Raw genomic sequence first — 26,821 nt, forward strand, 5'->3', positions numbered from 1 at the left:
CCTGGGAGTTTATTGAAGCCTAACTGTGGACACATTCTGAGAAGCAGAACCTCAATGAATTGAGATAATGTTCTGGATATTGGTGTGTTACATCTGTATTTATTCTTTACAATCAAATGAGGGATGTAGGTGGGTTACATGAAATGCATCGGGGAGAGATTCTGGAGGTGGGAGAAAGCAGAGCTGGGAGAAACCCTGGGTGGGATAAAAAGTAAAATGATGGACACATACTTAAGTGGGTGCAGGGACAATTAACGTGATAATGAAGGAATTTGTGACATCTGTCCTGGTGCCCAGCACATTTGGTGATGCCCCATGGGGTCCAGAAAGAGGGAGGTTACCAATCACCCAGACATTTCAAGGGCACGTTATTGTAGAGGGAAAATGACACATAGGCTCAGTTAAGGTAAAGATTGACCTTATCAATGAAGATACTAGCCTAAGACATAAGTGCCCACCATAATTGCGTTTAGTTAAAGTTTAATTTCAGACGATCCTTTGTGGTTACTTTAGGTCTCTCAGTTTCTAAATCTGCCATGCAGTTCTCCCGTGAGCTTGTCAGGTTAGCATGCGGCCCCTTTCGACTACAACAAGTTCCAGTGGTGTTTTTACATTGACATTATGATAGATACAACAAGACAGCAGGCTCAGTTAAGGTAAAGACGGATCTTTATTAGAGAAGATGCTGACCTAGAACATGACTGCCCAGTATAAACTGCTTCTTAATGAAAATGTTTTAAGTTCAGACCATCCTTGGTGGCTACTGTAGGTCTATGAGTTTGCCAGGCCGCCGTGCAGGCCTCCCCTGAGCTAGTCAGGTTAGTATGTGGCCGTTTTTCATCCACAGTAGGGAATTTAACTTGGCTGTAATGACAGAGCATGTGTGCAAGTAGCTAGAGGGAAGCCTGGCATGGCTGCAATGCAGACATGGGTCTGCTTCCTCCTCTGTTGCTTCCAGCTTAGCATTCAGGGACAGGGTTCCCACCTCCCCCTCTTCAACCCCAGCTGAAGGCAGGGCCCCACTGCCACGCCCTGCCATTGTTGCCTCAGCTGACCCAGCCACTATGCCCTTGGCAGGAAGTGGCCACTGCAGATGGCGGGGGCCAGGTTTCACTGAGGACCCTCCCTCTCTGCGTGCCCATCCACGCTTCTCCCCACCCAGGCCATGAGGCTGGCAGCGGGCCCGGTCACCCTCAGGACGCCCCTCTTGCTGCTTGGGCTCTGGGTGGTGCTGGCTCCCGCCCAGTGTTCTCAAGGTCGTCCCTCCTGGCGCTACGTCTCCTCGGAGGTGGTGATTCCCAGGAAGGAGCAGCACCATGGCAAAGCCATGGCGGCAGCAGGCTGGCTCTCCTACAGCCTGAGGTTTGGGGGCCAGAGACACGTCCTCCACATGCGACGCAAGAGACTCTTTTGGCCTGGGCAGCTGGTGGTGATGACCCAAGATGACCAGGGCGCCTTGCAGGTGGACTACCCCTTTTTCCCTCTCGACTGTTACTACCTGGGCTACCTGGAGGACGTCCCTTTCTCCATGGTCACCGTGGACACGTGCTATGGGGGCCTGGAAGGCATCATGAAGGTGGATGACCTGGCCTATGAAATCAAACCCCTCAAGGATTCCCAGAAGTTTGAGCACATCATTTCTCAGATCGTAGCCGACACTAACGCCATAGGACCCATGTCCAGGCTGGGACACAAGGCTGAGAGGCACCCGCCTCTCTCTGACCAGGACCCCAGTGCAGCCTCCAGGATCAGCAGTAAGCTCTATTCATCCCACATTGGACAGATGAAAGGCTGTCTCATGAGTGCCCATTCCATTTATACTCTGTACAACAATGTGTCACAGTGTGCCCAATTCCTGGTACAACTAGGTAGTTTAATAGACGCCATGATGCAAGGTCTCAATATGAGATTCCACATCAGCCTCCTTGTCATTTATGATAGGGGAGAGCCAGCAGATATGAACAACCATAACGTGCCAGACGGTCCATTTGCTAAGAATTATGAAAGCAACATATACAATTTATTTGGTACATATCCAGCCTTGATTGTGAACAGAAATGGGCCCCATGAACTTAATCATGAACCATGCGCTTACAAAATCTGTTGGCCTGCAAATCTCATCTTCCTGGGTGAACTATCCAGACATTATTTATTGTTATCAATTATAGCAGCCCACCAAATCGGGTTCCAGTTTGGTATTTGGTTAGATGAGACCGGCTGTGTATGCCAGAGAAGGACCACCTGCATCATGTACAGATACCCTGTGTTGACAGATGCATTCAGTAACTGTTCCTTTACACACGTACAACACATAGTGTCTAACAATTTAAACGAATGCGTCTTCGATGACTTAGAGTACTCAAACAGTAGCCTGACACCCTTTCGATGTGGAAACTCTGTGGTGGAAGACAAGGAGCACTGTGACTGTGGGACCTTCAAGCAGTGTTACCTCAACCCATGCTGCGAAACAGATTGCCGCTTTACGCCTAGGAGCATTTGTGACAGGGACTCCTGCTGTGAAAACTGCACCTACACACCCGCGGGGACGCTCTGCAGAACAATCCAGAACATCTGTGACCTTCCGGAGTACTGCAATGGGAACGAACCATGGTGCCCCAGCAATTTTTATCTTCTAGATGGAACCCCATGCACGGAAGACGGCTACTGCTACCATGGCAATTGTACCGACCGCAGTCTGCACTGCAAGGAGATCTTTGGGAAAGGGGCACTGAATGCTCCAGACGCCTGCTACAACATAAATACAAGGGGCAACCGGTTTGGACACTGTAAAGTAACTAACCGGTCCAAACCAGATCCTTGTGAGATGGCTGACGTTAAGTGTGGGCGCCTGCAGTGTGTCAATGTCACTCATTTGCCTCGGTTGCAGGAACATGTGGGGTTCCATCACTCAGTCTTAGGGGAGTTCTTGTGTTTTGGGGTGGGTGCACATCGTGCAACAGAAACAACTGATGTGGGTGCTGTGAGACCTGGTACCGCCTGTGGGGGTGGAAAGTTCTGTCTTCAGGGCTTCTGCAATGTTACTCTGGCGACCATAGAGTATAACTGTCCCCCTTCGAAATGCAACTACAGGGGCGTGTGCAACAATAAGGGAAACTGCCATTGCCATGTCGGCTCAGACCCTCCCCGGTGCATAAGCACTGGTGCAGGAGGGAGTATAGACAGCGGACCCCCTCCAAGAAGAAAACGGAGAGTGAGGGTAAGTCATACATCACTGGTGTATTTGAGAGTGGTTTTTGGCCGCCTGCTTGCCCTCATAGCTGCACTGTTCTTCGGCGTAGCCACGAATGTGAGAACTGTCCAGACCACTAGTCACTGAAGTAAACGTTAAGGTGCAGTAAACAGCAAGTCAGCGTTCGGACCCCTACACAACTCAGGCAACATGAAGAAACAGCTGCAAAAAGTCACCATAATCAGCTTGCAGAGCTCAAGCCCACACATCTGAGCGGCTGCAGGGGTCCTGCCTCACATCCAGGGTGCACACTGTGGACGTTTTCACACTTCTCTCTCTGACAGCTCTCTGGCCAGCGTCTGCAATAAAGTGTGAGCACCACACATTGGCTCCTGTGCAGTCCTTGTAGATATGTAAGAACCCTGGGTGAGACTGAGGCTCGGGCCTGGAGAGGAGACCTGGTGAGCAGCTGGCCTTGAGCTATGGACGCCTGTCCCAGGATTAGTGCCAGTGGCCACAAGTTCTTTTAGGGCCAATTCCTGATAGCTCCCACTACTGTGCCCTCGAACACCGAGTGTCCCTCAGTCCCAGGGCAAGGTCTCTAAACTGCTTGGGTTCAGAGCAATGGTGTGTCCCTCCCCTCTCCCAACCCTGTCATTTTCACACAGGGGTGGGGTGGTGTGGCTGTGGGCTGAGAGTGAGGGTTCCTTGTCTGCTAGTGACCCCTGCCCGCCCTGGAGAGCACCCTCCCGTGTGGAGGCGGAACAGTGAGTGGCACTCAATCAGAAAGAAGTGGCCCTCCTGACTCTGGCCTCAGAGTGAGAAGGGAAGCCCAGAGCAGATAAACCTCCCCTTATTTGCTCCACCAGAACCATCCTCTTGGCTTCTGCAATCTCGCTTGCTTCTCTCATGATGCAGCCAACCGCCCAGGCTTCCACATGTGTGGAAAGACACCTGAATGCCGGGAGCTTATCATGTATGAAAAACGGTCAGAAGCTGGTCATGTGTGTGTGAGCGACTGCCCCATGGCGTCAGCTACGGAGCCCGAGTGAGTCCCCACCTGCGGTTCTGTGGTGACCTCATATGGCTTAGGGCGGTGTCAGGTTCTGGGGCACACTGTCCACCCAATCGACCTTATGCAGGTCAGGGGCTTATACTGACCTGCCAATGGTAAGAGGCACCTCATTCCCTGGGTGGGGAGTTGCCAGATGGACGACAAGAGTTCCTCTTAGTCTGTCTCTCAACACTGTTCACTGGGAGTGTTTTAGTTCATCCTTTTGGACTCCATCATGGAGTGGGGTTTCCTCACAACCTACAGGTCTGGAATGTAAGATGAAAAACTTGAAGAAAAGGTTCTCAGGAGATTATGGGGTCAGATTGACCCCCGGAAAGCTGCGCACCCTCTGTGAATTGGAGCCGCCCACCTTTGCTGTAGGATGGCCTTCTGAAGGCTCTCTCTCTCTCTCTTTCTTTAAAATATATTTTATTTATTTTTTTACAGAGAGAAAGGGAGAGGGATAGAGAGTTAGAAACATCAATGAGACAGAGATATTGATCAGCTGCCTCTTGCACACTCCCTACTGGCGATGTGCTCACAACCAAGGTACCTGCACTTGACCAGAATGGAACCTGGGACCTTCAGTCTGCAGGCCGACGCTCTATCTACTGAGCCAAACCGGTTTCGGCTTTGGCTGAAGGCTCTCTTGATGTCCCCATGTAATGGTGAGATATGTACACATACAATACCTTATAGTAATAATAATAATAATAATAATAATAATAATAATAAAGGATAACTTTATTTCTGGCAAGTACCCTTTCATACTTTTTCTCTGTAGGTATACAACCTATTTCCACAAGGATACATTTTCCACCAAAATGGTTAACAGATTATGCAAATAATGTTACAACTTGTTTTGTTTTCCAATTAACCACCACAAATTTCTTTCCCGGGAAAACAATAGCTATAAAAACCACAAATACATGTATACACACACACACACACACACAAACGTTAACCCTTTTTACGGATATTTTTCCTTTTAAAAGACTGGAAAAGTGGGGTGCCGAAACACGGAGGGGACACATCCATCCGTTGCCTCTTGCACAGGCCCAACCGGGCTGGGGATGGAACCTGTAACCAGTATGTGCCTCTGACAGGGAATCAAACCCATAGCCCTTCAGTGCAAGGGCTGGCACTGTCTACTGAACCACACAAGCTGGGGCTGCTTTTCGTGGGTGAATACACAGGTATTTCCATCCAATATTTGAATGCACAATATATTTAACCAAGTCCATTTTAATGGGCATTTACTTTAAAAAGCTTCCAATGGAAGTACCATTTTAGCCAAGACCTGAGATTGAAGTATCGTCTAGGTGAGGTGAGGTGGGGCCTTCCTAGGGAGATGCAGTGAAGTGCAAAGGCTCCAAGCCAGAGGACAGTGTGCATGGGAGCTAGCTACATGTGATCATGACAGGAAAAGTAGCTCAGACGAGGGGGAGGTAAACGGGCAGACAGCCACGAGGCCGGGGGGGGGGGGGGGGGGTAGGCACAGTGGAGGGCACTCAGTTGAGTAGCCCGAGCTGGAGACCACACTGGCCTGGATGAGGCAGGTGGCTCAGTTCAGCTATATTCTCAGAATGAAGACACCTGTTCACCTCATTTCTCATCAATCTTTAAATGTTTACAATGTGATAGGCAACACTTGGCCTTGCACACGGTTTTAATTTGAGTTGCTATGATTACTAGTAAAGTAAAAAGAATCTTTTCACATGTTTCATGGGCATTTCAATTTCATCCCCGTGGAACTCCTCTTACCCTCTGGGCTGTCACCCCAGAGAGCATGCACGTAGCAACCGAGTTGCAGTTGGGGGCTGTAGGAAGTGTTAAGTGAGAACTCAGGCCTGTCATCTCCTTGGAGGTTCCCGTGGCTGCCATGGCCTTGGGAATGGGGGGGGGGGGGTTCTTGCCTCCTGAGGGAAGGACCTGTCTCAGCCACCCTGCTCAGCAGTGCTGCCGTCTGCTGCCTCAGGACAGCCAGTCACTGGAGCCAGGCAGCCTTGTACTCCAGCCCCCACTCCAGCCACGTGACTTGGGTACTTCAAGCCTGTTCCCTCCTTTGGAGACGGCCCCTAATAAAGCTTTAGTCGTTTCTTTACCCATAGTTCCTGGGTGAAGCTCTAGGCACTTGAAAGCCACACTCACTAGCTGAGCACCTGCAGGCAGCTTACTCTGGCCTCCACTTACTGTGGAGGCCAGACCCTGCTGGGTCAGTCACTGTTACAGAGCTGGGCAAGTCTGAGTTTCCCTTCCAGAGGCTGGACTAGAGAACCCTAAAGGCTCTCCAGGATTATAACTGACCTAATGACCAGTACAGAAAACAACAGGGTAGCAAGGAGGATGGCATCCCTGAGACTAGGCTGTCCTGGATTAGCTGGCTTTCAGTCCTTCATGCCTCCCAGGAAGCATGGACTCCGGCTACTTGAAAAGGGGCACAAATGGAGGTCTCAGTTCTACCTTATGTCCCTCTACTGCCCCAGCCAGGCTGAGGGCACCAAATGCATTTCAAATGTGGACAAGTAACAGACTACGGAGAGCCCTCTAAACCTCTTAGAGCCAAACCATCCTATGTAATAAAGAGCTAATGTGCTAAATATAATAGGACGAAGCCAGGGCTTCGAGGGGCTGCGAGGGCTGAACCCCCTGCATGAATTTCGTGCATCTGGCGCCTAGTGATTCATGAAACACGGTGCTAAAGGGTTTACCTTGATTCGAGGCATAGTAACTGTAGGTGGCTTGGCTTCCGCCACAAAACTGTGAGATGCTCCTTCTTCCACAAGGTAAGTTGTGTAGGGCATAAATTTCACACCTTTTGACCCAAACACAAAATCATCTCTCAAGCCATCGATTAGCATAACAACAACTTTCCCGAAGAGAGGTGGGGGGAGCTTGGTCCAACTGGAACTGGCTCCTAAAAGGGTTTGAAAGGAAAAAGAAAACGGAGCTGTCCGCTTTACTTAGCATTCCATGCCCTACAGCCGACTTTCTGCCCACGTCTCTAGCACAGCTCCCGCCATGTCTGCATGGGCCCTCCCAGTCCCCTACAGCGTGCGGGGCGGCTCCCACCAGGCGGCCGCGGGCCCCAGGACCCACTTAGGAACTGCCCGCTGCGCGGCGAGGAGTGAGTGCTGGGCCCGGACTCCCTGCCAGGCGAGGGCGCTGGAGAGGCACATGCAGGCGCTGCACCTGGAACGCGCGCCTCCCTGCGCGGACGGGGAGCTCCCGGCAGGCGGCAACCGTGTCCACAGGGTCAGCGGCTCGCGGAGCGGACCTGGGCAAACGGAGCCTCTGCCTGGCACGGACTGCCCGGAGGGGCCAAGGAGGGGTCCCCGGGGCGGCCGTCACGGAGTGTGAGAGACGACAGCGAGGGCTCCGCAGGGACCTCCATCTGCTGTGGCTCAAGGAGCCAAACGGGTGCCGGGGCCGCGGGGCTCGGAGCTGCTCGGGGACGGGGCGCGGGCTGGAGGGGCGGCCCGGCGCGGAGAGCGGACTTTCCGGTGACCGGACCGGAGGTGGAGACGGGCTGCCGGGGGCGGGTGTCGGGTTGTCGGGCGGACACGGAGCCTGGAGCGTCCGGAGAGGGGCCTGGGTGGGGTCAGGGAGAGGCCCGCGCGGACGGGCTCCGGAGGAGGGTCCTCGGGCCGAGGGCGGCCGGAGGCGGGGCCGTACCTGCCGAGGGCTCGGGCGCCGCCGGGGGCGCGGGCTGGGAGGAGGAGCGCACGGGAGGCGGGAAGAAGCCCCGCAGGAAGAGCGCGACTCCCAGCACCTCGACCGCCACGCAGCCCGCGGCGAAGGCCCCGCAGCCCAGCCGCATCGCGCCCTCCCCGGGCGCCCGGCCCGCGCACCTCGGGAACGCACGCACGCACGCACGCACGCACGCACGGGGCGAGCGCTTCCGCTGCGGTGCCGCTGGCGGACGCAGGCCCCACGCACCACTTCCGGCGAGCCGGTCCAATCCCCGCCCTGTTCCCGCCCACCTGCCTGGCAGCCGGTGGCCATTGGCCGGGGGCACGCCCACCTCCCGCCAGGTTGGGGTTGGGGTGAGGGTCCTGGGATGAGGAGTGGGGGCAGAGGTTGAAGGGGAAGCCCCACAGCCAAGGGGGCGGGCGCTGGTGGCTACTTGAGCCAGTCCAGCAGGGACAGGCTGACTCCCCTGAGCCCCTGCCCTGTGGCAGACCGGCAGGTCATCCCCAAAGCCTGCCCTGCATCCCCCCAAGCCAGCAGCTTGTGTGGTAAGAAGGACAAAGATTGCCTGGGGAAAGTAGGCAAAAGGAATAAAAGTGCGTGTAATGGTTACAGATAAGAAGTGTTAACGTAAAAAGAAAGAAACATTCAAACCTGTAAAGAATTTCTGTGCCTTAATTTGAGCCCAACTGCCAACAATTGCCAGAAAACAGAATGTCAACGTATTGGGGTAATGCCCCGGATATCCACAGTCCCGTCACACCGCTTTGCACACCACAAGCAGAGGTGGAGACGCAGTGGGTCACATGAGATCCACCGGCGACACACAGACCCTGGAGGTGGGAGAAAGCAGAGGACGGAAGCCTCCGGGAATGGACGAAAAGTAAAATGACACGTCTTCTACCCAGGTGGGCACAGGACAGCCAGCAGTCAACAGCCAACATAACAATGAAGGAACTTACGGTGTCCTTCCCGCCTTGGTTGTGCCCTTGTTACAGAAGACTGGAGAAAAACCAAGCAACGCTGAGAGAAATGGAGTTACACAGCTTTATTACTTCGGTGGACTCAGAGGAGGTTGCCTCTCAAATCCTGAGCAAACCCATTTGTTGGAAGCCCCTCTTTGACCCCGTTTTGGTGTCTTTGTCCCCCAAATATGGATTATACTTCCAGACCATTCTCAGGCTTTGCAAAAAGCCCCAGGTGTTGGGGGGCTTGAGACCATACCGAAGGGCCTGGCCTGGCACCAGCAGTATAACCCCCTCCAGGGGCTGTGTCATGGTTTATGGCTGCTGTAAGATGGGAGCATTTAGCTAACAGGTCTTGCAAGACCAGTTTGTGGAGAAAGGGGCAGTGACTTAATTACAGTCATCAAGAAGGTACATTGGATTGCTGGCACACATTCAGATTGTAGGACCCCCCCTTTTCCCCACCCCCCCAAATATCAGGATTACTTTGGAATTAGCCTTTTAGCCTTCTCACCCTGAGGGGTACGGAAAAAGGGAAGCCACAAGTCACTCTCACATTTCACAGGTTTGCCCAATCTCCCCCCCCACTCCACCCTCCCCCCACCTTCCAGAGGCAAAAAGGCAATAGGCTCAGCCAAGATCAAAGTTGTTTTTTGCCAAAGAACTAGCCTAGGACATGACCACTCACCATAAACTGCTCTCCAATGGTCTTCAATTTCAGACCATCCTCTTTTTTGTGGTCCTCCCGTACCCCCATCCCTGCCCCCAAAGGCCCCTGCCTCCCAGGGCCACCAGCCAGTATGTAGCCCCTTTCCAGTCCACTCAGGCCATGTGGGCTGGGGATTTGCAAAGCACAGGCACATCCGGGACTCCTCTGCAACAAGGTTGTCGATCTTTCCAGGGTACTAGCTCTCCAGCACGCCCATGTCCCTGGGTGTGCAACTCTCAGCCAGGTTAGGATATGCATTCTCTAATCAGAACAGAACAATCCCATTAACAGAGCAGGATTACCATTTCTTCCCCTAGCAAAAGAGGGGGGAAAGTGGATGTGGGCTCCCTGAGAGGCTGGGTGGGGTTGGGGACCAGGGACCCGAACTTGGTTGTTCCCAGGAGTGCCTTATTTCCCCTAATCTGAGTACACAAAACCTCGGGAGTGTTAGGTTTGTTGCAGCAATTGAGTCAACACCCCTCCCCCGGGAACTGGCTTTTCAGGTCATTTCACTATGGATATTCCCTGTGCTGAGAGCACATTTCACTTGTGCTGACAACTTCCATTCTCTCCCCTCCGGGTATGCATAAAGAGGTCTTTGCCCCCCAAAAACCCACCAAAAGTCCTGTCAAGGCCGCTGACTCCTGTCCCCGGGTGCTGGCGCCATGCAGGCTGAGCCAGGTGGTGTGCGGATGACCAAATAAATCCCTCCCCACTCTGGCCTCGTGCCTTCCTCCTTTGGCTCCTTTGGCGACCTAAGAAGGAGCAGCACACAGCACTCCTCGCCCCTCCCTGGGTCCCAGCTATCCTTTGTTACCATGTGGGCCACCCCAGGATTGTGGGATGTCTTGCCCCAAACAGGGACACTTACCCAAAGGGCCACAAAGCTCCACAGAGCCCACAAGAGGACTCTACATGGTGTGTGTTGTAGATGGTGGATGGGCTCCCGGTGTCTGACCTGTGGAGTCAGGTCAAACCTGGGGTCAGCAACCTTGGTACTTGGGTTCTGGCTGGCAAAGAATTCAGAGCCACGACCCAAACAGTAAGAGGACATTTATCTGGTAAATCACAGAGGGAGCAAAAGTAATGTCTAGAGGACTTGGGCCTAGGAAAAAAAGTTATACACGCAAAGGAAGGGCCCTTGGAGCTTGGGAGTGAGGAAGATGACAGTAACAGGCCTTGGGAAGGGAGGGGGAAGGGAGGGGAAAGGCAGGGGCTGTCCTGGGAAGAGAGTGAAACAAAAATGCTGTGGTGATAGGTGAAAGATGAAGTAGAGAGGGTCGGAGACTGGGATTCCAGGACACAGGCTCAATTGAAGAGAAGTGTGCCATTGCCAGCTGCTTCCAGAGAGAGTGGAAGAGCACGAGGGCCGGGCTACAAGCACTTTTTCAGGGGACGAGAAGCGATGGGGCTTAGGGCACTCAGCACGCTCTGATTGGTGGTTTCATGTAAGGCCTATGATTAGGGACCTAGGGACTTAGGAATCAGGGGCTTAGGGTACTGGGCAGTTGCTGATTGGTGGTTCAATGGTCACGAATGTCCGGCTGCAGGTGGAGTTTATGCCTGTCCATCAGTTGGTGGAAGGGAGGATGTATCATTCCAGGCTTCTGGTAATATTTTTTAAAAAACTGAGAGTCTGGGCAAGGTCAGGGGTGAAGGTCAATCTTCCATAATTACTTTTAGCTGAGTGGGTTCGTCGTTAGGGACATCTACCCGGGGTCTCAAAGATTCTGGTGTTCCGTTCTGAACTCAGTGCCAGATAGATCTGTCCTACCTTCTGGTTGGCAAATGCCTGCATTCTGTTCTGTAAAAGACTAGTAAAACAGCGCATGAGACAGGGCTCAAAGGGCAAGATTAAGAATATAGATACCAGTGGGCCTAATAGTGGGGGAAGCCACGGACTAAGTGAGCCAAAAACAGGTAGTGTTTTCTGTGCTGGGTGAGGGGTGCAGCAGCCCCATTTCCCCAAGAGACTGTTTGTGACGTCTTGAGAGCGATCCTGTTGACTCACGAGGGATGTAAAAGCTGGTCCTGAGGCTGCCACTGAGCCTCTTGTCTGGTTTTGCCGCTTTTCTGCGCCTGGAGCTGACAGTTACCTGAGACCTAGATGTCACTTTTAGGGGAAAAGTGTAGGGGTTTTCGTTGCCTCACTAGTGATATGAAAGGGGAGACCAGGGTACCCTGGGAGTGAGGTTCTTGTTTTCCCAGTTTTGCCCCTTGTTGGGCATCTACATGTTTCTTGTAGGTCCTGAGTCAGGGTTTCAAAGTGGGTAGAGCAGTGGTTAAGCTCCCTATGGCAGTTCCAATTCCTGCTGTGATGACAAGGGTTAGAAGGAGAGGGATGATCTGGACTCTTCTTTTGTCAGATATGATGGATACGGGGACAGGTAAAGACTGATTATTGAGGCTGCATCTATTGTACATTGGGTGAGAGAGAAATGAGAGTACAGGTTCCTGTTCTGGGATAGGGAGACAGATGTATGTGTGTTCCCCACAGAGGAAGAAAAATCCCTGATGATGGAGACAAGCTGATAGGTATAGGGAGAAGAGGCGGGCTAAATGGTATGAGATTCCTTTTTCTACTCCAAGCTGAGAGAGCAGTCACCATGGCGCTACCAATAAGAGGTGATGGATGAGTGATTGAGACTGTGTTGCAGTGAAAGTGGGAGGGAAAAGGGAAGGAAAGGAGTAGTGAAAGCCGGGGACCTGGATGGTTGGATAAGGAGTTAGAGACTGTGAATATTCTGGTTTACCTTAAGAAGTGGCTAGCAACCTTGTCCTGCCAGGCTTGGAGACTGCAGCGTCACTTTAAAAGGCAGGACGGGAGGGAGCGGGGAGACTCCGCAACCTGCTCCCAGGCTAGCCAGGCCTCTAGGCGCTTGAGTTTTTTTTTTTTTTTTAAATATGTTTTATTGATTTTTTACAGCGAGGAGGGGAGAGAGATAGAGAGTTACAAACATCGATGAGAGAGAGTCATCGATCAACTGCCTCTTGCGCACCCCCTACTGGGGCTATGCCTGCAACCAAGGTACATGCCCTTGACCAGAATCGAACCCGGGACGCTTGGGTCCGCTGGCCGACGCTCTATCCACCGAGCCAAACCGGTTTCGGCTAGCCGCTTGAGTTTTTAAATGGCCCAGCATTCTTCCTAGAGATAGAGGAGATGGGAAGATGAGGCATTTAAGGTCCTTGTGGAATGAGAGAGTGAAACTGAGGTAGGTGACTGTGGTTTGGGAAAACTGGGCTTCATGAGGGCATGCTTGAAAGCCCTGGCTGGGCACTAAGGTAGGAGAAAAGAACGAATGGGGAAATTTGAGGTGGCTAATGGCTGTGAGACTGATCCCTCAACCCCATCATAGAGACTAAGGAGTGGACAAGGGTCTCAGCGAGTTCACAGAGGGCAGAATAAGTGGCCCTAGTGTCGATTAAAAATGAGATCGGCTTACCTGCCACCATAGTCGTTGCCTGAGGCTCTGTCCTGGTGATGTAAGTCTGTGAGGCCCTGTTGGGGCCTGGGAGGCTTCTTCGGTGCCCAGGCCCACGAGGTCTGGGAGCTCCAAACCGGATCCAGAGGGCAGCCATGCTGGACTTGCTGAAGCCTGACCCGGAGGAGCCAGACTACAGTCTGATTGCCAGTGGTCTTCCCTTCCGAGCCTTGGGCAGGACCCTGGCGGGGGTCTCGGGTTTGAGCGGGACTTGGCTCAGTGTCCTTCCTTGCTGCATGTGAAGCATGAGCCCGGAGGAGGCTTGGCCCCTGACTTACCCACGGTTGGAGGACTGGTACGTCATTTGGGGTTCCTGAGAGTGGTAGGCAGGAGCTGGAAGGCCTCCTACTGGGCCTCAGCCTTGGCCTGATCTTGCCTTCTTGTTGGCTTTGGGTCTCCTGGTCTCTATTATTAAAGACCTTAAAGGTCAGGTTAATGAAGTCTTATTGAGGGGTTTGTGGAACTGCATCATATTTTTGAAGTTGCGGCGTGTGTTGGGGAAGTAAAGGTTGTCAGGTGGGTGGAAAAAGACACCTGAGGTGCCTCTCAATCTGTGAGGCTGGACACAGAGAATGGGATGTGGACTCAGACTACGCCCTCAGTTACTGCTGCCTTCCTCGGGTAGAGGAAGGGGAAGAGGAGGAGGGGGAGGGCGGCAGCAGTGGGTGGCCACACCAGGCCAGGCCTGGGGAGGCGGGACTTACTGCTTTAAAATGGTGGCCACCCTGGAGGTCAGTTCCTCCCTGTGATACCAACAACAATCAAGACTTGACTACAGCCAGAACTGGTTTGGCTCAGTGGTAGAGCGTCCTTCTGCGGAATGAAAGGTCCCAGGTTCGATTCCGGTCAAGGGCATGTACATTGGTTGCGGACACATCCTTGGTATAGTGTGTGTAAGAGGCAGCTGGTCAGAGTTTCTCTCTCATCAAAGTTTCTAACTCTCTATCTCTCCCTTCCTCTTTGTAAAAAAAAATCAATAAAATATATTAAAAAAAAAAAAAAAGGACTTGACTACAACAAGGCTGTACACACAGTCCACAAAAGGGGGCACTAAGAGTGTCCACCTCAGGTAACTGTGAGACTGACCCACCGAACCATACAGGACACCTTAGCACACAAAGCCACCCTACCAACTCAGGGAAGCAGCGAAAACGCCGAGACAAGGAAACAGATCACAAACGAAAGAAAGGGAGGACAAAAAGCGACTGGATATAGAGTTCAAACCCACGCTTATAAGGCTTTTCAAGAATTTCCTAGAGAAGGCCGATAAAATAAATGAGACCTATGAGGATATGATAAAGGATCAACTAGAAATAAAAAGGGATCAACTAGAAATAAGGAATACAGTGTCTGAAATAAAAAAATATTACACAGAGTCCTAAAAACAGAATGGAAGATCACAAGAATCAAGTCAAACATTTGGAACAAAAAGAGCCAGAAGACACTCCTCTGTAGAAGCAAGAAGACAAGAGAAGCCAGAAAGCTGAAGATAATGTAAGAAACCTCTGGGAGAACTTCAAGTGAACCAACATCAGAATTATGGGGGTTCCAGAAGAAGAGAGAGAGCAAAATACCGAAAACATACTGGAAGAAATAGTGACAGAAAACTTCCCCCACCTGGTGAGAGAATTAGGCTTACAAGTCTAGGAAGCCCACAGAACTCCAAACAAAAGGAATCCAAAGAGGACCACACCAAGACACATCATAATTAAAATTCCAAGAGCAAAAGACAAAGAGAGAATATTAAAAGCAGCAAGAAAAAAGCATGTAGTTACCTATAAGGGAGCACCCATAAGATTGTTAGCTGATTTCTCAAAAGAAAGCACGCAGGCCAGAGGGGAATGGCAAGTAATATTCAAGGTGATGAATAGCAAGAACCTACAGCCAAAAATACTCTACCCAGCAAAGCTATCATTCAGAGTCAAAGGCCAGATAAAGAGCTTCACAAATAAAATAAAATAAAAAAGCTAAAAGAGTTCATCACTGCCAAACCAGAATTATATGAATTGCTGAAGGGGGTTCTTTAGGAAGAGGAAGAAAATCAAGATAAAAATTATGAACAACAAATACGTAACTATCAACAAGTGAATCTAAAAACCAAGGGAATTGAAAAATCTGATGAAAAATATTAACCTGTAGGGAGCCGAAAAAGAATTGGTGACTACATCTTAAAAGACACCTCCATCTTAGGCACTGAGTTTCTGTCTTACCAGAAGTCATGTGACAAGCTGCGTTGTGGCAGTTAACTAGAAATGATCTAAATGCCTAGCAGCATATCTGGCCATTGAGCAAGGCACACCTGTTGTGATAACTCGCCCCGCCCCGGAGAATCTCTGCTGTATCCTCCCCTGCAGACACATCCTGCTGATACACAGCCCGCCCCGCCCTGCAATGTCTCCGCGGCAACTTCCCCCTACGACCTGTGTACTACATTGCCGCTGCAAGAAATAAAATTTGAGGCTTGATCAGAACCCTGTCTTGCCTCCATTTCTCTGCGTCTCCTGTCCTCCCTCATTCCCTTCCAGGTGTCTCCTCGCTCCCACGTATCTGTCCCGCAGGCCTGGGCATTAACTGGTGAATATAATACAATCAGAGGTATGGAAGGGGAGTGAACTGACAATTCTCAGGAGAAAGGGGAGTGGGAGGTGAGGCGGGAAGAGTCTGAACATAAACTGTGCACCTATGGATGAGGACAATGGGGGTGGGGAAGGGGCAGAGTGTGGGGTGCGAACCTGGTGGAGGGGAGCAATGGAGGGGGGGGGGATAAGGAACATTAGCAATAATATGAACAATAAAGATTTATTTAAAAATAAATAAATAAAATTAAATGGCGGCCACCAAGGGGAGAACACATGGTTGAAGAGGGACAGGACAAGCGGCCAGTGTGGTGGCAGGCTGCTCACAAGAAACAAGGAAAAAGGAACCCAAAGAGAAATCTCATTTACCTGTTTGGTGAGCCAGCAGGCAGGCAGGCAGGCGGGCGGGCGGGCTGGCGGGCGGGCGGGCAGGCTGGCAGGTGGGATGGCGTGCAGTTAGAATTCTCAGAAGTAGGAATGCCCCACCCGACAAGGAAGGGACCAGAAGGGCTACACAGGGAGGGCCATGCAAGCTTTGCCACCTCCTCCACAGCAGCTGCCCCTGCTGTAGCTGCAGCAGCCTCTGAGGCCATGCAGGCAGCGGCCAGTGGGCAGGACCAGTGGGTGTTAGGGGGAAAAAAGTTAAAACTATTTCCTGAGTCTGAACTCCAGCATTGACCTGGGAAAAAGAGTGCTCAGTCAGAGAGGGACAGGTTTAGGGTTGTAAGGAGGTGGTGGGAGTGAGACACATGGAAAGATATGATCCGCTGGGTCTAAAGAGTCAGAACACAAGGAAACGGGTGTGAGAGCGCAAAGAGGACTTCCAGAGGAGGATCAGATGGTGGAACATGAGGAGTAAAGCCAGAGGTGACAGTGGGAGGGGAGAAAGGAAGGGAACACTGTTCCTAGAAATCTCTGAGGCTTTCTTGTCCCTTGGCAAAAATTATCTAAATCTCGGAGGAGATTGGAATGCCATTTTATGAGGCTGTCTGGCGGAGGATATTGGAACCGAAAGTGCCATTTTAAATGAGCTTTTTGGTTTGAAGTAGCCAGATTGGAATAGAAAGTCGAGGGGGTATGGATTGAGAGGTTCCCAAGACTGGAGGGAAGTGGCCACCGAGAAGTTGGGGAGGGAATAAGAAGCGACCTCCTCTGCCTCAAAGCCAACCTGTAAAGAGATGAGAAAGGGTCCCAAGGTCGTCACCCCGAAACCTTTCCTGTGGAGTAGAACAGAGTTTTCCCAGCCAGGCGCCTGGGCTTCTGTAGAACATAGAACGTGAACGTACAACGTAGAACGCGTAACCGAGTAGACAGGAAAACTCTGAGGCCCTTCCAGGTCAAGGGAATGGGGGGCGGATGGGGAGGTTGGGAAGGTCCCCGAGCCCTACCGGTAAGAAAGCGAGGAGATTCCCACTTGTCCTGGTATTGCAGGGTCGAGAGGTATTCTTAACCGGCCAATCAACTTAGGACCATGCCACCCAGCAGGGCCAGAGGATTGTACATGTTCACCTGGGGCTGAGGCACCATTAAAAAAGATGAAATAGAGTGGGCCTGAGACCAAGATGCCAAGACACAGGGTTAATTGAAGAGAAGAGTACCACTGCCAGCTGCTTCCAGAGAGAGAGAGAGCAGAAGAGAGCGAGGGCTGGGATATGAGCACCTTTATGGGGAGGAGAGGAGATGGGGCTTAGGGCACTCAGCACACGCTGTTTGGTGGTTTCATGTGAGGCCTATGTTTAGGGACCCTAGGGAATTAGGAATCGAGGGCTTAGGGTATTTGGCAGGTGCAATGGTTGGTGGTTCAATGCTCAGGAATGTCCGGCTACAGGTGGAGTTTATGTCTGTCCATCAGTTGGAGAAAGGGAGGATCTATCAGTCGGTCAGAATGCTTCGTCTCAGAAAACTTAAGAGTGGATTCAAAGACAAAAACGGTAGTTGGAAACTAACCTTTTGGTGGGATTGTGGGAGCACTCACTTGTTGATCTTGCTTGACTCTGCCAATTGTTGGGAGCACTGGACCTCAAATGCTGGGCATTAGACAGAGAAGACATGAGAAGTTGTTGGCACATGCAGGAGAGCCTATTGTAGATCAAGTAGCCATTGCTAATCTAGAAGCCAATAAATAAAGTAGTTCTTCAAGATAACCCCACAAGAGCAGGTGTAGAAAGCGGCCCATCATCAGCTGATCAGTAGAAACTTATATAGATGCTCAAACAGAGGAGGCCTCATGCCAACTAGGGATACACGGATCAAAGGAGAAAAAACCCATTGAAACCTGTAAAGAATTCCTGGGAGTTTATTGAAGCCTAACTGTGGACACATGCTGGGAAGCAGAACCTCAATGAATTGAGATAATGTTCTGGATATTGGTGTGTTACATCTGTATTTATTCTTTACAATCAAATGAGGGATGTAGGTGGGTTACATGAAATGCATCGGGGAGAGATTCTGGAGGTGGGAGAAAGCAGAGCTGGGAGAAACCCTGGGTGGGATAAAAAGTAAAATGATGGACACATACTTAAGTGGGTGCAGGGACAATTAACGTGATAATGAAGGAATTTGTGACATCTGTCCTGGTGCCCAGCACATTTGGTGATGCCCCATGGGGTCCAGAAAGAGGGAGGTTACCAATCACCCAGACATTTCAAGGGCACGTTATTGTAGAGGGAAAATGACACATAGGCTCAGTTAAGGTAAAGATTGACCTTATCAATGAAGATACTAGCCTAAGACATAAGTGCCCACCATAATTGCGTTTAGTTAAAGTTTAATTTCAGACGATCCTTTGTGGTTACTTTAGGTCTCTCAGTTTCTAAATCTGCCATGCAGGCCTCCCGTGAGCTTGTCAGGTTAGCATGCCGCCCCTTTCGACTACAGCAAGTTCCAGTGGTGTTTTTACATTGACATTATGATAGATACAACAAGACAGCAGGCTCAGTTAAGGTAAAGACGGATCTTTATTAGAGAAGATGCTGACCTAGAACATGACTGCCCAGTATAAACTGCTTCTTAATGAAAATGTTTTAAGTTCAGACCATCCTTGGTGGCTACTGTAGGTCTATGAGTTTGCCAGGCCGCCGTGCAGGCCTCCCCTGAGCTAGTCAGGTTAGTATGTGGCCGTTTTTCATCCACAGTAGGGAATTTAACTTGGCTGTAATGACAGAGCATGTGTGCAAGTAGCTAGAGGGAAGCCTGGCATGGCTGCAATGCAGACATGGGTCTGCTTCCTCCTCTGTTGCTTCCAGCTTAGCATTCAGGGACAGGGTTCCCACCTCCCCCTCTTCAACCCCAGCTGAAGGCAGGGCCCCACTGCCACGCCCTGCCATTGTTGCCTCAGCTGACCCAGCCACTATGCCCTTGGCAGGAAGTGGCCACTGCAGATGGCGGGGGCCAGGTTTCACTGAGGACCCTCCCTCTCTGCGTGCCCATCCACGCTTCTCCCCACCCAGGCCATGAGGCTGGCAGCGGGCCCGGTCACCCTCAGGACGCCCCTCTTGCTGCTTGGGCTCTGGGTGGTGCTGGCTCCCGCCCAGTGTTCTCAAGGTCGTCCCTCCTGGCGCTACGTCTCCTCGGAGGTGGTGATTCCCAGGAAGGAGCAGCACCATGGCAAAGCCATGGCGGCAGCAGGCTGGCTCTCCTACAGCCTGAGGTTTGGGGGCCAGAGACACGTCCTCCACATGCGACGCAAGAGACTCTTTTGGCCTGGGCAGCTGGTGGTGATGACCCAAGATGACCAGGGCGCCTTGCAGGTGGACTACCCCTTTTTCCCTCTCGACTGTTACTACCTGGGCTACCTGGAGGACGTCCCTTTCTCCATGGTCACCGTGGACACGTGCTATGGGGGCCTGGAAGGCATCATGAAGGTGGATGACCTGGCCTATGAAATCAAACCCCTCAAGGATTCCCAGAAGTTTGAGCACATCATTTCTCAGATCGTAGCCGACACTAACGCCATAGGACCCATGTCCAGGCTGGGACACAAGGCTGAGAGGCACCCGCCTCTCTCTGACCAGGACCCCAGTGCAGCCTCCAGGATCAGCAGTAAGCTCTATTCATCCCACATTGGACAGATGAAAGGCTGTCTCATGAGTGCCCATTCCATTTATACTCTGTACAACAATGTGTCACAGTGTGCCCAATTCCTGGTACAACTAGGTAGTTTAATAGACGCCATGATGCAAGGTCTCAATATGAGATTCCACATCAGCCTCCTTGTCATTTATGATAGGGGAGAGCCAGCAGATATGAACAACCATAACGTGCCACGCGGTCCATTTGCTCAGAATTATGTCAGAAACATATACAATTTATTTGGTCCATATCCGGCCTTGATTGTGAACAGAAATGTGCCCCATGAACTTAGTCATCTACCACGCAAGTACCAACTCTGTTGGACTAAAAATCTCATCTTTCTGGGTGAACTATCCAGACATTATTTATTGTTATCAATTATAGCCGCCCACCAAATCGGGATCCTGTTTGGTATTCGGTTAGATGACAACGAATGTGTTTGCTATAGGAGGACCACCTGCATCATGTACAGATACCCTGTGTTGACAGATGCATTCAGTAACTGTTCCTTTACACATGTACAACACATAGTGTCTAACAATTTAAACCGATGCCTCTTCAATGACTTAGAGTACTCAAACAGTAGCCTGACACCCTTTCGATGTGGAAACTATGTGGTGGAAGACAAGGAGCACTGTGACTGTGGGACCATCAAGCAGTGTTACCTCAACCCATGCTGCGAAATTGACTGTCGCTTTACGCCTAGGAGTATTTGTGACAGGGACTCCTGCTGTGAAAACTGCACCTACACACCCGCGGGGACGCTCTGCAGAACAATCCAGAACATCTGTGACCTTCCGGAGTACTGCAATGGGAACGAACCATGGTGCCCCAGCAATTTTTATCTTCTAGATGGAACCCCATGCACGGAAGACGGCTACTGCTACCATGGCAATTGTACCGACCGCAGTCTGCACTGCAAGGAGATCTTTGGGAAAGGGGCACTGAATGCTCCAGACGCCTGCTACAACATAAATACAAGGGGCAACCGGTTTGGACACTGTAAAGTAACTAACTGGTCCAAACCAGATCCTTGTGAGATGGCTGACGTTAAGTGTGGGCGCCTGCAGTGTGTCAATGTCACTCATTTGCCTCGGTTGCAGGAACATGTGGGGTTCCATCACTCAGTCTTAGGGGAGTTCTTGTGTTTTGGGGTGGGTGCACATCGTGCAACAGAAACAACTGATGTGGGTGCTGTGAGACCTGGTACCGCCTGTGGGGGTGGAAAGTTCTGTCTTCAGGGCCTCTGCAATGTTACTCTGGCAGTCATAGAGTATAACTGTCCCCCTTCGAAATGCAACTACAGGGGCGTGTGCAACAATAAGGGAAACTGCCATTGCCATGTCGGCTCAGACCCTCCCCGGTGCATAAGCACTGGTGCAGGAGGGAGTATGGACAGCGGACCCCCTCCAAGAAAAAAACGGAGATTGAGGGAAAGTCATACGTCACTGGTGTATTTGAGAGTGTTTTTTGGCCGCCTGCTTGCCCTCATAGCGGCACTGCTCTTCGGTGTAGCCACGAATGTGAGAACTGTCCAGACCACTACAGTCACTGAAGTAAATGTTAATGTGGAGTAAACAGCAAGTCAGCCTTCGGACCCCTACACAACTCAGGCAACATGAAGAAATACCTGCAAAAAGACACCATAACCAGCTTGCAGAGCTCAAGCCCACACATCTGAGCGGCTGCAGGGGTCCTGCCCCACATCCAGGGTGCACACTGTGGACGTTTTCACACCACTCTCTCTGACAGCTCTCTGGCCAGCGTCTGCAATAAAGTGTGAGCACCGCACACTGGCTCCTGTGTAGTCCTTGTAGGTATGTAAGAACCCTGAGTGAGACTGAGGATCGGACCTGGAGAGGAGACCTGGTGAGCAGCTGGCCTGCAATATGGACGCCTGTCCCAGGATTAGTGCCAGTGGCCACAGGTTCCTTTAGGGCCAATTCCTGACAGCTCCCACTACTGTGCCTTCGAACACCGAGTGTCCCTTAGTCCCCGGGCAAGGTCTCTAAACTGCTTGGGTTGAGAGCAATGGTGTGTCCCTCCCCTCTCCCAACCCTGTCATTTTCACACAGGGGTGGGGTGGTGTGGCTGTGGGCTGAGAGTGAGGGTTCCTTGTCGCTAGTGACCCCTGAGGGCCCTGGAGAGCACCCTCCTGTGTGGGGGCGGAACAGTGAGTGGCAATGAAAAAGAAGTGGCCCTCCTGACTCTGGCCTCAGAGTGAGAAGGCAAGCCCAGAGCAGATAACCCTCCCCTTACTTGCTCCACCAGAACCATCTTCTTAGCTTCTGCAATCTCGCTTGCTTCTCTCATGATGCGGCCAACCGCCCAGGCTGCCACATGTGTGGAAAGACCCCTGAATGCCCGGAAGCTTATCATGTATGGAAAACGGTCAGAACCCGGTCATGTGTGTGTGAGCGACTGCCCCATGGCGTCAGCTACGGAGCCCGAGTGAGTCCCCACCTGCGGTTCTGTGGTGACCTCATATGGCTTAGGGCGGTGTCAGATTCTGGGGCACACTGTCCCCCCAATCGACCTTATGCAGGTCAGGGGCTTATACTGACCTGCCCATGGTAAGAGGCACCTCATTCCCTGGGAGGGGAGTGGCCAAATGGACGACAAGAAGAGTTCCTCTTAGTCTGTCTCTCAACACTGTTCACTGGGAGTGTTTTAGTTCATCCTTTTGGACTCCATCATGGAGTGGGGTTTCCTCACAACCTACAGGTCTGGAATGTATGATGAAAAACTTGAATAAAAGGTTCTCAGGAGATTATGGGGTCAGATTGACCCCCGGAAAGCTGCGTGTCCTCTGTGAATTGGAGCGGCCCACCTTTGCTGTAGGATGGCCTTCTGAAGGCTCTCTCTCTCTGTCTTTAAAATATATTTTATTTATTTTTTTACAGAGAGGAAGGGAGAGGGATAAAGAGTTAGAAACATCAATGAGACAGAGATATTGATCAGCTGCCTCTTGCACACTCCCTACTAGGGATGTGCCCATAACCAAAGTACCTGCCCTTGACCACAATGGAACCTGGGACCTTCAGTCTGCAGGCCGACGCTCTATCCGCTGAGCCAAACCAGTTTTGGCTTCAGCTGAAGGCTCTCTTGATGTCCCCATGTTCTGTGCTGTGTATGGGGTCATCACTGGAAGCCACGGCCACCTGGACCGGTTTCCTCACATAGACCAATGGTTAGAAATAGCTCAGATTAACCTTCCTGGTTCCGGTTCTGCATTTTTGGTCAGGGACAGTGTAAGGTCTACACAATGGAATACTATGCTGCCATAAAAAAAGAAGGAATTCTTATCATTTGCAGCAACCTGGATGGAATTGGTGAACATTATGCTGAGTGAAATGAGCCAGTCAATGAAAGAAAAACACAACATGATCTCACTCATTTATGACTGATAAAGAACAGTATAAACTGATGAATAAAAAGATAGATACAGAGACAGTAAAGCAACAAAGACTGTCAAATTACAGTGGGGAGGATAGGGAGATATGGGGGAGATAAGAGATCAACGGAAGGATTTGTATGCATGCATATAAGCATAACCAATGGATGGAAAACTCTGGGGAGGGAGGGCATGTATGGGAGTGGGGAGGGCAATGGTGAGATATGTACACATACAATACCTTATAGTAATAATAATAACAATAATAAAGATAACTGTTTATTTCTGGCAAGTACCCTTTCATACTTTTTCTCTGTAGGTATACAACCTATTTCCACAAAGATACATTTTCCACCAAAATGGTTAACAGATTATGCAAATAATGTTACAACTTGTTTTGTTTTCCAATTAATAACCACGAATTTCTTTCCCGGGAAAACAATAGCTACAAAAACAACGTAAATTATATGTATACACACACACACACACACACACACACACGTTAACCCTTTTGTACGGATATTTTTTACTTTTAAAAGTCTGGAAAAGTGGGGTGCCGAAACAAGGAGGGGACACATCCATCGGTTGCCTCTTGCACAGGCCCAACCGGGCTGGGGATGGAACCTGCAACCAGTATGTGCCTTTGACAGGGAATCAAACCCACGGCCCTACAGTGCAAGGGCTGGCACTGTCTACTGAGCCATACCAGCTGGGGCTGCTTTTAGTGTGAATATTCAAGATATTTCCATCCAATATTTGAATGCACAATATATTTAACCAAGTCCATTTTAATGGGCATTTACTTTAAAAAGCTTCCAATGGAAGTACCATTTGAGCCGAGACCTGAGATTGAAGAATCGTCTAGGTGAAGTGAGGTGGGGCCTTCCTAGGGAGATGCAGTGAAGTGCAAAGGCTCCAAGCCAGAGGGCAGTGTGCATGGGAGCTAGCTACATGTGATCATGACAGGAAAAGTAGCTCAGACGAGGGGGAGGTAAACGGGCAGACTGCCACGAGGCCGGGGGGGTAGGCACAGTGGAGGTCACGAGGGGGAGGTAAACGGGCAGACTGCCACGAGGCCGGGGGGGTAGGCACAGTGGAGGTCACTCAGTTGAGTAGCCCAAGCTGGAGACCACACTGGCCTGGATGAGGCAGGTGGATCAGTTAAGCTATATTCTCAGAATGAAGACTCCTGTTCACCTCATTTCTCATCAATCTTTAAATGTTTACAATGTGATAGGCAACACTTGGCCTTGCACACGGTTTTGAGTTACTACGATTACTAGTAAAGTAAAAAGAATCTTTTCACATGTTTCATGGGCATTTCAATTTCTTCCCCTGTGGAACTCCTCTTACCCTCTGGGCTGTCACCCCAGAGAGCATGCACGTAGCAACCGAGTTGCAGTTGGGGGCTGTAGGAAGTGTTAAGTGAGAACTTAGGCCTGTCATCTCCTTGGAGGTTCCCGTGGCTGCCATGGCCTTGGGTACGGGGGAGGGGGGGGGGGGGGTTCTTGCCTTCTGAGGGAAGGACCTGTTTCAGCCACCCTGCTCAGCAGTGCTGCCATCTGCTGCCTCAGGACAGCCAGTCACTGGAGCCAGGCAGCCTTGTACTCCAGCCCCCACTCCAGTCAGCCTGTTCCCTCCTTTGGAGACGGCCCCTAATAAAGCTTTAGTCGTTTCTTTACCCATAGTTCCTGGGTGAAGCTCTAGGCACTTGAAAGCCACACTCACTAGCTGAGCACCTACAGGCAGCTTACTCTGGCCTCCACTTACTGTGGAGGCCAGACCCTGCTGGGTCAGTCACTGTTTGTTTCAGAGCTGGGCAAGTCTGAGTTTCCCTTCCAGAGGCTGGACTAGAGAACCCTAAAGGCTCTCCAGGATTATAATTGACCTAATGACCAGTACAGAAAACAACAGGGTAGCAAGGAGGATGGCATCCCTGAGACTAGGCTGTCCTGGATTAGCTGGCTTTCAGTCCTTCATGCCTCCCAGGAAGCATGGACTCCGGCTACTTGAAAAGGGGCACAAATGGAGGTCTCAGTTCTACCTTATGTCCCTCTACTGCCCCAGCCAGGCTGAGGGCACCAAATGCATTTCAAATGTGGACAAGTAACAGACTACGGAGAGCCCTCTAAACCTCTTAGAGCCAAACCATCCTATGTAATAAAGAGCTAATGTGCTAAATATAATAGGACGAAGCCAGGGCTTCGAGGGGCTGCGAGGGCTGAACCCCCTGCATGAATTTCGTGCATCTGGCGCCTAGTGATTCATGAAACACGGTGCTAAAGGGTTTACCTTGATTCGAGGCATAGTAACTGTAGGTGGCTTGGCTTCCGCCACAAAACTGTGAGATGCTCCTTCTTCCACAAGGTAAGTTGTGTAGGGCATAAATTTCACACCTTTTGACCCAAACACAAAATCATCTCTCAAGCCATCGATTAGCATAACAACAACTTTCCCGAAGAGAGGTGGGGGGAGCTTGGTCCAACTGGAACTGGCTCCTAAAAGGGTTTGAAAGGAAAAAGAAAACGGAGCTGTCCGCTTTACTTAGCATTCCATGCCCTACAGCCGACTTTCTGCCCACGTCTCTAGCACAGCTCCCGCCATGTCTGCATGGGCCCTCCCAGTCCCCTACAGCGTGCGGGGCGGCTCCCACCAGGCGGCCGCGGGCCCCAGGACCCACTTAGGAACTGCCCGCTGCGCGGCGAGGAGTGAGTGCTGGGCCCGGACTCCCTGCCAGGCGAGGGCGCTGGAGAGGCACATGCAGGCGCTGCACCTGGAACGCGCGCCTCCCTGCGCGGACGGGGAGCTCCCGGCAGGCGGCAACCGTGTCCACAGGGTCAGCGGCTCGCGGAGCGGACCTGGGCAAACGGAGCCTCTGCCTGGCACGGACTGCCCGGAGGGGCCAAGGAGGGGTCCCCGGGGCGGCCGTCACGGAGTGTGAGAGACGACAGCGAGGGCTCCGCAGGGACCTCCATCTGCTGTGGCTCAAGGAGCCAAACGGGTGCCGGGGCCGCGGGGCTCGGAGCTGCTCGGGGACGGGGCGCGGGCTGGAGGGGCGGCCCGGCGCGGAGAGCGGACTTTCCGGTGACCGGACCGGAGGTGGAGACGGGCTGCCGGGGGCGGGTGTCGGGTTGTCGGGCGGACACGGAGCCTGGAGCGTCCGGAGAGGGGCCTGGGTGGGGTCAGGGAGAGGCCCGCGCGGACGGGCTCCGGAGGAGGGTCCTCGGGCCGAGGGCGGCCGGAGGCGGGGCCGTACCTGCCGAGGGCTCGGGCGCCGCCGGGGGCGCGGGCTGGGAGGAGGAGCGCACGGGAGGCGGGAAGAAGCCCCGCAGGAAGAGCGCGACTCCCAGCACCTCGACCGCCACGCAGCCCGCGGCGAAGGCCCCGCAGCCCAGCCGCATCGCGCCCTCCCCGGGCGCCCGGCCCGCGCACCTCGGGAACGCACGCACGCACGCACGCACGCACGCACGCACGCACGCACGCACGCACGCACGCACGGGGCGAGCGCTTCCGCTGCGGTGCCGCTGGCGGACGCAGGCCCCACGCACCACTTCCGGCGAGCCGGTCCAATCCCCGCCCTGTTCCCGCCCACCTGCCTGGCAGCCGGTGGCCATTGGCCGGGGGCACGCCCACCTCCCGCCAGGTTGGGGTTGGGGTGAGGGTCCTGGGATGAGGAGTGGGGGCAGA

The 26,821-nt window shown here is 52.1% G+C and overlaps 3 protein-coding genes across 7 annotated transcripts in view; 2 read left to right on the forward strand and 1 right to left on the reverse strand.

The window, feature by feature from the left end:
• The window catches only part of LOC311619885 (GPI ethanolamine phosphate transferase 2-like), a 55,388-nt gene extending 28,811 nt beyond the window's left edge, over positions 1-26,577 (reverse strand). The window contains exons 1-5 of one of the 5 annotated variants that reach the window (XM_084878539.1): positions 26,391-26,577; positions 25,427-25,632; positions 17,617-17,696; positions 13,055-13,498; positions 12,705-12,756 (exon numbers count right to left, since the gene is read on the reverse strand). In XM_084878539.1, the coding sequence (XP_084734665.1) occupies positions 12,720-12,756; positions 13,055-13,498; positions 17,617-17,696; positions 25,427-25,632; positions 26,391-26,535 (912 nt within the window). In that variant the 5' untranslated portion in view covers positions 26,536-26,577 and the 3' untranslated portion in view covers positions 12,705-12,719. Of the gene's footprint in view, positions 1-6,479; positions 7,162-7,919; positions 9,870-10,479; positions 12,022-12,704; positions 12,757-13,054; positions 13,499-17,159; positions 17,221-17,616; positions 17,697-25,426; positions 25,633-26,390 lie in introns of those variants that run through there. The other 4 variants (XM_084878540.1, XM_084878542.1, XM_084878541.1 and 1 more) reach the window with 4 other exon arrangements.
• LOC311619724 (disintegrin and metalloproteinase domain-containing protein 21-like) lies at positions 141-3,337 on the forward strand (the record flags this gene model as incomplete). The annotated part of the gene is made up of 1 exon (XM_084878262.1): positions 141-3,337. Exon 1 carries the CDS (start codon positions 1,166-1,168, stop codon positions 3,335-3,337), a length of 2,172 nt encoding a protein of 723 aa, XP_084734388.1. The 5' UTR covers positions 141-1,165.
• Positions 17,950-22,458, forward strand: LOC311619713 (disintegrin and metalloproteinase domain-containing protein 21-like). Its single transcript, XM_084878255.1, has 2 exons — positions 17,950-21,519; positions 22,319-22,458. The coding sequence occupies exon 1, from the start codon at positions 19,122-19,124 to the stop codon at positions 21,315-21,317; it is 2,196 nt and encodes a 731-aa protein (XP_084734381.1). The 5' UTR covers positions 17,950-19,121; the 3' UTR covers positions 21,318-21,519; positions 22,319-22,458.
• Positions 26,578-26,821: the final 244 nt, after the last annotated feature.

This window comes from Pipistrellus hanaki (assembly GCF_964339955.1).
Source record: "Pipistrellus hanaki genome assembly, chromosome: 1".
Lineage (NCBI taxonomy): Eukaryota > Metazoa > Chordata > Mammalia > Chiroptera > Vespertilionidae > Pipistrellus > Pipistrellus hanaki.

Coding starts and splice junctions, on each gene's coding strand:
- LOC311619713 (XM_084878255.1), top strand. CDS start 19,122: ATGAGGCTGGCAGCGGGCCCGGTCACCCTCAGGACGCCCCTCTTGCTG.